Source organism: Paecilomyces variotii (assembly GCF_004022145.1).
Source record: "Paecilomyces variotii strain CBS 101075 chromosome Unknown C8Q69scaffold_25, whole genome shotgun sequence".
NCBI classification, from domain to species: Eukaryota; Fungi; Ascomycota; class Eurotiomycetes; order Eurotiales; family Thermoascaceae; genus Paecilomyces; species Paecilomyces variotii.
The window spans coordinates 67,000-78,280 of NW_021167164.1; the positions used below are offsets into that span (position 1 = coordinate 67,000).

General features: G+C 43.2%; 4 protein-coding genes across 4 annotated transcripts; 3 read left to right on the plus strand and 1 right to left on the minus strand.

The window, feature by feature from the left end:
• Positions 1-13: 13 nt before the first annotated feature.
• C8Q69DRAFT_194482 (hypothetical protein) lies at positions 14-765 on the plus strand. Its single transcript, XM_028626014.1, has one exon. It carries the CDS (start codon positions 197-199, stop codon positions 674-676), a length of 480 nt encoding a protein of 159 aa, XP_028480861.1. The 5' UTR covers positions 14-196; the 3' UTR covers positions 677-765.
• A 5,201-nt stretch (positions 766-5,966) lies between these two features.
• C8Q69DRAFT_483708 (voltage-dependent anion channel-domain-containing protein) lies at positions 5,967-7,252 on the minus strand. Its single transcript, XM_028631728.1, has 5 exons — positions 6,708-7,252; positions 6,611-6,650; positions 6,400-6,557; positions 6,269-6,339; positions 5,967-6,201 (listed from the first exon to the last, which is right to left on the minus strand). Exons 1-3 carry the CDS (start codon positions 7,106-7,108, stop codon positions 6,432-6,434), a joined length of 567 nt encoding a protein of 188 aa, XP_028480862.1. The 5' UTR covers positions 7,109-7,252; the 3' UTR covers positions 5,967-6,201; positions 6,269-6,339; positions 6,400-6,431.
• A 930-nt stretch (positions 7,253-8,182) lies between these two features.
• C8Q69DRAFT_448741 (Alkylmercury lyase) lies at positions 8,183-8,821 on the plus strand (the record flags this gene model as incomplete). The annotated part of the gene is made up of 1 exon (XM_028629307.1): positions 8,183-8,821. The coding sequence occupies one exon, from the start codon at positions 8,183-8,185 to the stop codon at positions 8,819-8,821; it is 639 nt and encodes a 212-aa protein (XP_028480863.1).
• A 1,309-nt stretch (positions 8,822-10,130) lies between these two features.
• On the plus strand, positions 10,131-11,203 carry C8Q69DRAFT_410171 (transcriptional activator of ethanol catabolism AlcS; the record flags this gene model as incomplete). Its single annotated transcript, XM_028628287.1, has 6 exons — positions 10,131-10,285; positions 10,348-10,437; positions 10,509-10,609; positions 10,666-10,770; positions 10,826-11,001; positions 11,054-11,203. The coding sequence occupies 6 exons, from the start codon at positions 10,131-10,133 to the stop codon at positions 11,201-11,203; spliced, it is 777 nt and encodes a 258-aa protein (XP_028480864.1).
• Between the last annotated feature and the right edge of the window lie 78 nt (positions 11,204-11,281).

Here is an 11,281-nt window from a genome sequence, read left to right on the forward strand (position 1 = left end):
AGCTAAAGACTGGCAGCGTGGCTTGGCCCAGGCTGAGACGCCCAACCTCTGTAGCTACGGCACATCGCCTCCGGGGGTCCTGGAAATTGAGCTTTGCGAGGACAGGGAATTGATTGTGAAAGTTGGACCCAACTGTGTATAGGTCTGCGCGTTATCACCTAAGGAGCTTGTGGAACGGATAGAGCGACAAAAAGCAATGGTTACTAGACAGAAGAACTCCACGGCCCTAGCTGGAGGGGCTAGCTTTGTTGTAGCCCGGAAACTGCCATCAGGCGATGTGGTAATGATAGCAAATAGTGCGGCAGGGGCTAAGACCCTCCGCAGGCACACCGAGTGGCTAAGGGCGTTCGGGCCAGGCTCGATCGTCCAGGAACCGTTATGGGGGGTTGTGGCGTATAATGTTCCGGTGAAATCGATGAAGCTTACCCCGGAGACGATGACCAACGTCGCAGCTGAACTGCTCGCGCAGAATAACTGGGGAGAAGCTGCCAGGATTCAGTATGTCGGCTGGCTGAAGCGGCCGGGGGCACGAGCAGAGGGCTCGGTCCTAATCGAGTTCACTAGCCCAATAGTGGCTAACCACGCGATCGTCACTGGTGTCGTCTATGGTAAGCAAATCCATCATGCTGTGCGTTTCTGCTGGGAAGGGCGGACAAAGCTATGCAGGAAATGCTAAAAGCCGGGGCATATCCAGTCACACTGTTCCAATGACTTCAAATGTGGCCACTGCGCCGATGGGCACCCGACCTGGGAGTGCCCATCGACGAAGGGGCAAAAAATACTAGTCAAATGTGCCAACTGCGATGGAGATCACCGCCCGACTAGTCAAGAATGTCCAGTAAAGAGGGCAGCCATGACCGAGGCTAAACGAGCATTAGCTGATTCATCTACCTACCACCGCGTGCCTCTGCATTTCCGACATACCGTGGATGGCAGCAAGGCGGCACCTCCGACTACTGGACTTGGAATATCAATGCCTGCACCGGAGAGACAGGCGGAAGACGAGTCACCCCAGCAACCCCAACCGGTTGCAATCGACCTGGAAGCGGAACCACATGCTATGGGGGCGCCGGCTAAACAGCATATTGAACTAACAAAGACCAGGAGAGGTCTGGGCCGCCCGAAAGGTTCAAGAGTCAAGCCCAAAGATCAGGGACTGCAACCGAGAGACAACATAGCCCCAACGGCAAATCAACGATCAACAAGATTGCAGGCCGCCTCTCAGAAAGCGGCCCAGGAACACACCATTTCTAAAAAGCGCCGCGTGGGCGAACCCGAGGACACTATGGATGAACAGCCAGACGATAGCAACTGGCTCGATATCTGTCTCCCTCAGGCAGAGCTATTACAGGACTACCCGCAACAAGATCGGTCCGAAATTGAGCTTACTCAGTTCACTAACGAAGTTACCACAATCAATAATACTAACAGTCCCGAGCCTAGTCTTTAGAACCTGGATCTAGATAGTCCGGAGTACCGAAAACTAATTACTTTAAAGTATAACTGCCTATAATCCATACCAGTCAGATTATCTCCTCCAGTGTTTATAACTGACGCACCTATAATTAAAGATTAAAATAATGAAATATAGCATAAAACAAGCGAGCATAGCGATAATGAACAAACATATTAATAAGATTATTCTAATTGCTCTAGTATAATGTACATAAATTGTAGTTAGTAATAGCCACTTTTCTTAGGGACACAGTGGTCCTTGCGGCGGATATTATTGTAATTTAAGAGCTATGGCGAAATGAACAGCAACATATAACCTACTAGCCAGCGACTATAGTATTTCAGCTAGTATACCCAGCAAAACAAATCTCCTAAAACTAGAATTAACCTCAGGATCCGGAATCAGACCTATCTCCGCCAGGAATATGCTTCTTCGTCTTGAGGAAGATTGATCTTAGCACCTGGTCGTGCTAACTGATAATGCAGGATTATCAGCTACTAAAGCTGAGAAAAGCTTATATTAGCAAGGATTAGATAGACCTATTTATATATAATATATATAACAGGCCAGGCAGCGATATACTGGTCCAGCTAAAAAATAAATTAGCTAGGCGACTGCTAGCTGAACATATTATAATAGGAGATATAAATACTCACCACTTAATATAGGAAGGACTAGGAGTTAGGGCCAATAATAAAGCTAAGCAACTGCTATAGATTATAGATAAGCAAGATCTAGAGCTAACTATTGAGCAAGAGAAAGCTATCTAAATATAAAACAATCAATTATTGGTAATTAACCTTATATTTATTAGTTTAAGCCTTAATAGCAGATTTATCTGCTGTAAGCAAGCGGATAATATTAAGCAAGTATTAGACTATTTTCCTATTAGAATGGCAATTAATATTAAAACACCAATTGCTATATAATAAAGGTAGAGAAACTAGAAAGCTACTAACAACAAGAAACTAGTCAGAAAAATTGAAGAGGGCCTACAGACTATGGAACAATCTGTGGCCAATTACCTGCAAATTAAAGCGCAATGTTAAAGACTGATAGAAGTTGTCCAGTCAGCTATTAACTTCTTAACTCTATAGGCGAACCCATTAGTATGGTTAAACCTAGATTTTAATAATAAGTATAAGGCTGTAGTAAAAGATATCCGCCAACTATAATATATCTACATAAGAATAAAGGACCCTTATAATTGGATATAGTATTCAGAGGCATATAATAAGAAGACACGCTTAATTAAGAAAACGCTCTCTAGAGTATACTAACGCCAAGTCTAGCAAGTCATTGAAGACGGGCTATAAGATATGTGGCGCCTTATAAAATAGGTAAGACACCGAGATAGGGCATATAAAAAAGGTCTTACTCCTTCCTTAAAAATTTAAGACCCTTAACAGCTGGGTAAGATTGCAGAAATAGTTGATTAAAAAGCAGAGGCTTTTTAAGCGGCCTTCTTTCTACAACCACTATAAGCAGACCTCTCTAATACTTCGTCCTATTGATATTTATAACTGATCGATTTCCCTCCAATTACAGCATAAGAGATACACGATGTAGTAAGGACAGTGAAAGCAGGGAAGGCACTAGGAGATGACAGGATCCTAAACTCCCTGTGGCATAAGCTGATCGGGATCCCTAGTGTTTTGCAGGTGCTGGAATATATGTTTAATGCGTGCATCCGCACTAGCTATAATCTAACATATTTTCAGAGGTTAATCACGGTAGTCCTCTGAAAACAAGGCAAAAGTAACTATTAACTGGCAAAGTCCTACAGGCCAGTTGCGCTTCTCAACACTCTGGGAAAGTTTCTCGAAGCGGTAATTGCACGACGAATTAGCTATGCTGTTAAAACCGAAGGACTGCTTCCAAAGACTTATCTCGGCGGCCGACGAGGCATTTCCACAGACTATGCTATTCATATTATGGTCGACCGAATCAAACTGGCCTGGGGAAAGGGCAAACCTGTAGTGTCCCTACTAATGCTGGACGTGTCTGGAGCATACGACAATGTATCCCACGACAGATTACTCCATAACCTCAAAAAGCGAAAACTGGGGCAGCTCGTCCCCTGGGTTAAAGCCTTCCTGTCGAACCGGAGCACAAAAAAAAAAAAAAAAAATTCAAAAAATTCGAATGCCGGAAGGCACATCCGATCCGTTTCCGACACACACCCACAGGCATTCCACAAGGGTCGCCAATTTCCCCGATCCTCTATTTGGTCTACAATGCAGACCTGATTAAGAACTATAGAAATAGAGTAATAAGCAGCGGCTGGGTAGATAATGCCTATTTTATAATTAAAGGAGATAGCGAGCGGGAGACTATAAGAAAGCTCTGTTTAGTATGCTAAAAGGCCGACTAATAGGCTAAGACGCACGCTTCGGTCTTTAATCTGAAGAAATATGCGCTCGTGCATTTTATAAATATAAAAGAGGTCGACCCAAAATATACGGCGCTGAATTTATAAGGTTATATAGTTATAATAATAAGAACGGCCGAGCGGTACTTAAGCTATTAGCTCGATCTAAGCCTAGACTTCCAACACTACCGCGAGACAGCAGTTACAAAGGCAGGCATATCCCTCCAGGTATTATAGAGCCTGGCCGGCTCTACCTGGGGAAACTCCTTAGCCGCTATGCGCAGGATTTATTAAGCCATAATTATCCCCCAGTTGCTCTTTGGAGTATCAGCTTAGTACTAGCCTATATTAGCTAATAAAGTGAAAATACGCATAATCAGACAACTATTTATAGTTATATAGAAATATGTAGTATACCTAATTAATAGGGCATTTAGGACGACAGCAGTAGAAGTATTAAACATAGAATTATACCTACTACTAATTATAATCACTATAAATAAGATAGTTAAAGAAACAGCCCTATAGCTATAAACAGGACCTATATTTACTATACCACCAATAATACTATAATGTTAACTAGTGGATAAGAGAGAATAGTCTAGATAATTACTAATAAAGGCGCAAGCCTAAAAAATAAGCAGATGCCTTATAATTCCCTTAGAAACTTTAGCCAGAGACTAGGAGAGTCGGAAGGTATTTATTTAGGCACTATAATAAGCGCCGCCGGAGGTAACTATTAAAGACAGAGAGACCGCTATAAATTATTATAATAAGACCTTACTTAAAAACTTGCAAGAAAGACCCTTAATACTCTATACTAACAGTAATAGAATTAAAGGAAAGATTAATACAGCGGCGATAGTTAATCCAAAGAAAAAATATGCTTATAACTAGATAGGCAATAAGGAAATATCTATAGTATATGCCGCGGAGCTCCGCGCTATTAAGATAGCCCTTGCCTTAGCCTTGCAGAGCACAAAGCTATAGACTGTACTAGCAAAGAATAGGCTCATTATTTTTACAGACAGCTAAGCTATATTAAAGGCACTCTGCCGACCGCGAATATTGTTAGGGCAAGCCTATCTGGCTGGGTATCTAGACCTGATCTAGCGACTTGCATGCACCAGAGGCATCTAGACAGAGCTTAGGTAAATCCCTGCCCACCAGAGAGTAACCGGTAATAAAATAGTCAACCAACATATAAAAGAAGCAGCCCAGGAACCTAAAGGATTACAGAATTCTTATAATCAGAATATCCGCCTTACAGCTGCGGTAAAGCGCTGTATCTACAGTGAGGTAAAGATTAAGTAAGAAAAATTATAGACTAGCAAAAAAACTAGTCGGCCGATAAAATATTTAATTAAAGTATTAACCCAGAAGACCCTAGCATATTAGTTAGGCCTAAGGAAAGCAATAACATCAATTCTGATACAGTTTTGTACTAGACAAATTGGGCTATATATATATCTAAATTATATTAACAGATATAATTTAGCGCAGTGTAATTATAATTTAGGAAATTAGATAGTTAATTACATTTTGCTGGAGTGCCTGTTACTTTAAAATAAATATAAATAGATAAGAAATGCCTTATCTAACTGTAGAGTCACTCTTTAATGCGATAATCTTCTAGAGCGACTAGAGGCTTGCATAATTATAGCGGAATTTGTGGTTAGAACAGGTCTTTTAGACTAGTTTTAGGCAGTCGACCCAGTCGCTCTTAGTATAGGAGAAGGCGATGAGATAGAATAACCCCTCAGAATAGTGTAATAGAGGAAGAAGGATAGCGCCTGCTAGGAGTGCAGTGCTAGGTCTACTGCACTCCCTTAATCCAAGCAAATATGTAAGCGGAGGCCAACAGCAGAAATAATAAAGCAGGAGAGAGTAAGAGAGTAATGCGAAGGCGTAGTGTATATATATCTAGCGAGATAGATCCCGGATTGTGGGAGGATCCAGGGGGAGGATATTTGTTTTAGGTTAACTGATTTTGTTTATTGTGTTTGCATATCTGCATTTCCTTTATCTTATTTGCATTTGTTCAAGGATAACTAATAAGGAGCTCGCTCTATAAGCCCCATTAGACAGTTTATCTAGTAAGCAGGCGCCTACTCTATAGCTATCGGCAGGCCCGACAGCACTCCCGCATAGCAGCATATATTTAGAGTAAGCTACATCGGGCAAATAAATTCATCATCATTATCATCATTGAACACTTAATAATGGCAGACTACCCAATCTCTATATATGTTTCCCCGCTTTGGCTCAGAATATCTGCCAGGAACGGTGTCTTGAGGATTTTCTTATTAGCCAACATTATCAATATCCCCTAAAACGTAATAAGCCAAAGCAAAAGAGTGATGCCTGATAGAACCTAGCATAAATAAAACAAAGTTAGTGAAAATTTTGTTGAAGACAGTCCGCGTGGATAAGTAACTTGCCGTTGCAAAGATCTTAAAGAATGTTGACGACAGTTGATTACTGATCATTATTGTTGCCATAGCTAACGTACCTACCAAGTTCAGAATATGCCGCTTTAGTGCACGAAAAAAATTCAGAAAGGATATAATACCCGTCGGGAATGTTGTACTCCACCAATTGATGTTAAAAGAGACCTTTGCTCTGACTGCTGATGTTGCTGCAAAAAGGAACCACCACAACCCACACGCCCAGAAAGGGAGGCCGGCTACCAATCCTATCTTGGAGAAAATTTCCTCCGGACCTGGTGCCCTAGAAGGTCTGAGTCTCACGCTGCATAATGGATAAGCTTATATGCATCCTACCAGGAGTAACTGATCACCAATTTCTCCCAATCTCATAAGCCTAAAAACACCATTAGTGAAATGTATCGTATGTATTTGGCTGTGAGTTGAGGTATACCCAAACGCGCCGTATCCAAATGGACCTGTTGGCAGAGCTAACGACACTATATGCTCCTTTGGTGGCATATTGGTCTCCAGTATGTTGTAGACATAGAGTATAATGAAAGCCATGGCTGGAAGTATGCCAATACTCCACAGGATATAGCTTGTGATAGCCGTCTGAGTTATCTGACGTTCGCTCGAAAGGACTTCCGCAATAACCCCACCCGAACTTGCAGAGACAATCGGCGCAAGAAATGGAAATAACCCGCTCGTCGTCATGACCGATGACTTTATACCGTGGGTCCAGAGTCTGTGGTTGAGATGAGCAGAAAAATAAGAGGAAGCAAGAAGAATAAAAAATAGCCACTTACATATTGAAGGAGACAAGGCAGCAGACCAGAATCGAGAGAGAGACATCTACCCACCACAGAATCCAAGCTAGTTGAATCGGCCAGCAATTGCAGCTATGCGGTAGAGTGTCCAAGTATATACGGGAAACTCCGCACACTATGAGGAATGGGCAATAGGAAAAGGCGAGAGCTATTGCAAGGTCATTTAAGTAGACATCGATTTCTATACTAATCATACCCAGATTCCTGGGTCAGTAATATACTGTATGGCGTTGTAATGATGACGTATGCGTCAAACTGTAACTACTGCAATTGCTATAATGTATTAAGGGTATATACACGCTGGCAACTTTTCAATCCCAGAGCCTGAACCTCAGAAACTCCGATATAATTACAAATGAAAAACTTTCTTGACCCCTCCGATACAGGCTTGGTCTATTACTACATAGCGCTTATTTGTCACTTCCATCACAACTTTCCAAATACAGTAACTAACTGGGCGTCCCGGTAAGCAGACCCACAACGTAACGAGCTAACAGTGATGTTCCAAAAGTTTTTGAACACCCCCTGTACGGCGTAACCTACAGTACTCCGTATATGAGAGTCGGTTCCTATTGGGCGACTGACTCCTAATGCAGCTGACTACTTCATGGCGCTAACCCGAAGGGGAAGAGAGTCCTTACAACCTACAGCACCTGCCTTAACCGCTCTCACCGCCTGCTGGATACGCCGAACGGAGAAAATGCTGAAATTTCCAGCACATCTATTGCAGGCGGTTTCTCGTAGAACTGAGACATTCAGCGAGTCAGAAAGGTTGTATGCGCCATATCAGTATATGTAGAAGGTATTCTGGTCAATATATATAAGCGTTCACACCGGCAGAAAGTTATGTAACCAAGGGGCGTGGGCAGAGTTTTAAACCTTAACTATGAAACATGACTGTGCGCTGATTTGTCACTTCTATCACAACTTTTCAAATACAGGACTTTCTCGTACTACTCGTAAAATCTGTTTGGCCAAATACGTGTAAAGGTTATAAATGTTCTGTTCTCGATGCGTCCGTTGCTGTCGACAAAAAAATTCAACTACACATTTCGTCCGTCCCTCACAGGCCTGCTATTCCCTAAGCCTGAATTCGCCAATGTCACAGAAAAGCTCCGTCTCGCTTGAATATGAGCAACTTAAGAACCAGTTACTCGCCGACATGATGGCAATACCAGCATTCTTCCCGGCACTTCTCCGACTTGTTAGCAGAGGAGAACCAGTACCCATTGCTGCTCTTGCTACCGAAGTACACATACCAATCCACGATATCGAACAGTGGCTCCGTCAACAGCCCGGGACCGACTGGGACAGCCAGGGACGGCTGCTCGGTTTCGGCCTTACCCAGCGCCCGACAAACCACCGATTTGTCCTGGATGGCCGGACCCTTTACACATTCTGTGCCGCAGACGCCTTGATTTTTCCAGCCCTCCTTGGCCAAACCGCAAATGTTGAGTCCAGATGCGCGGATTCAGGCCAGCAGGTTCATGTCAAGGTTGAGCCAAATGCGGTTGTGTTTGCCGACCCTGGACAGACAATGGTTTCACACATTCCCGGGTCTCTGAGCAGTTGTGACATCAGAAGCACAGTATGTAACCACGGCGTTTTCTATGCCTCGGTTGAGTCTGCGCTTCACTGGCAAGAGAGACACCCCAACGGGGTGGTCCTTCCAGTTGAAGAGTTCTTCAATATTTGTTTAGCTGGATTGAAGAAGGCAGGCCTCATTCCATTTACGTGAAAGCCTGCGAAAGCGCAGTCATAACTATCTTATCCTGGGACGCGTCCTCTATTACTAAGTAGAGTCCCATCCGATCGAATGGCACATATAACTATCTGAAGCTAAGTCGACTAAGTGTATAGCTACAATATCGGAATCTATGTAGGCTCCCAGCAATCCTAGTAAGCAGACACACACTTATATTTAAAGTGGCAGTCAAGAAGCAGGAGTTCGCTTGACATGACATCTCAGATCCCCCGTATCATTACATAGCGACTGGACGCCTTTTTATACTCATGACACTGAAAGTTGTCGACTTCATTTGAGACTTTATCGGAACAAGTTCGTAATATTGGAGAAATTTTCTGAGGCTGGTTAAGGGTAGGGAAGCGTGTGTTGCAAATATTCTTGGGCGGCGGTGTAGCCTTCGCTTGTCCCATTCCTTATTTCTGAACTGGGTGTAGGGACGGGCAAGAACGATGCTGAAGACTTACCATAACCATACAATCCATGATAACAGACTCTTATAGTAATGCATGTCCTTGACTGAATTTAGAATTTAGGGAAAGTGAATGACGAGGAGCAGAATAAGCCCAATCGAGGTCAATCAGTCAGTCCCTCGTACGGTTCGTTCCTTCTCCCACCAAGTGACTAGCTGAGGTTACCATAACGTTGCATCATCTATGCCTTCAGACTCGAAGTATTTGTGTGTCTATTTTGCTTTCCGTTAAATTCGTACTCCGTATAGTGCACAATGATGAAACCAACCCTTATTTGTCACTTCTATCACAACCTTTTAAATACAGTAACATCCCGGTAAGCAGACCCACATGCAAGGCCAACGCTTATTTGTCACTTCTATTACAACTTTTTAAATACAGTAACTCTGTACTCCGTACCGCTATGAACAAGGATTTATAGCCTATTATAGAGGTCAATCAGGATACGCTAGTGCCTTTGCAGAGCACTAAATCCAAAAATTTATAAATTTTATCCAAAATTTTTTCGGCCGCTTAGGCTCTTAGCCAAGAAAAACTAATTCTAATTATGTTAATATAAGTGCTTATTTTCCCTTAAAAAGGGGCAAAGCACGGAATAACCGTGGTAATTTATGTAAGGGACGGTTATATGAGGATGGGACTACTGTTTAAATATGCAGTGTCTACTGCTTTAACTCGAACCAAACCTCATCTACCTTCTGACTACGAACGGTCTTCACTGTATTTTGGCTTTCGTCCTTAACAACTCCATCTTTAACTGCCCGCGCCTTTTTCTTCGTGTTACTATGTCGAATTTCGAAGGAGCTTATCCCGAATTGAGGGGAAAAGAGATGGCTCTCGGGAGTAGTCACCAGGGTATCTTGGAAGGCTCATCCCAGCAGAAACTGTCGACTTTACGTCCAGGAGAATTCGAGAAAATGTATATGTCGCCCGCGAACAAGGTGGATGGAAATTTGCGACCAATCTTTGGCAACCCCACTCCCCTGTGAGTCTTCATTCGACTAGTACACTAGGGCTTCCATATTCTGATTCAAACAAAACCGATAGTGGCTTGTTGGGCATGAATCTCAGTGTGAGCCCTCTTTGCTGCCAGTTAATGGGATGGGCTGGAGCTGGCGGTGGAGGTGCTGCAACGGTGTCAGTTTCATCCCACATGTTGAATAAATAGGCTTCAATTCTCTGTGGATCTGACCAGCTTGTTTGGACAGCGGCGCTTTCTATTTCATAGGTGGGCTCCTTATGACTCTGGCAGGCGTTCTAGAGTTCATTCTCGGCAACACCTTCACATTTGTCGTCTTCTGTTCTTTCGGTGCGTTGATTTACAAAGTATGTCATGACAATATGTCATCCGACTGATTTAAACAGGTGGCTTCTGGTTTTCTTTCGGGGCGACTCTGACCCCGGCATACAATGCGACAGGGGCGTATAACCCGTCAAATCCAATGAACCCGGAATTTCACTCATCATTTGGTATTATGTCTCCTGGTGTTATCAATGAGAAATTCTAACAGATGATTTTCGACAGCTTTTTTTGCGTTATTCATGGGCTTCCTCTGTTTCGTATACCTTATCTGCAGCTTTCGGATCAACTGCGCCTGCATGATAATGTTTCTCTCTATGACACTTGGCTTCTGCTTAATGGCAGGTACTTATTGGCTTATTGCGCGCGGAAACATGGATCTTGCTGAGAAAACGCAAGTTGTTAGTCCATCTCTTCACTAACCCCGTGTGTCAATTACTGACAACATGCAAGGTAACTGGAGCTTCGCTTTTTGTGACGAGCATGTCAGGCTGGTATTATTTCGTGGCAGAGCTGTTCTCAAGCATTGGCATGATGTCAATCCCAGTGGGGGATCTCAGTCGTTTTGCTAAGCGTATCGGCCTTATGGAGAATAAAGACTAGATGGGAAGGCTTGGGCACGTTGGATATGGCTATGTGTGTAACAGATGTTTGATGTAGTGAGAGGTGAGGTTAACTAGG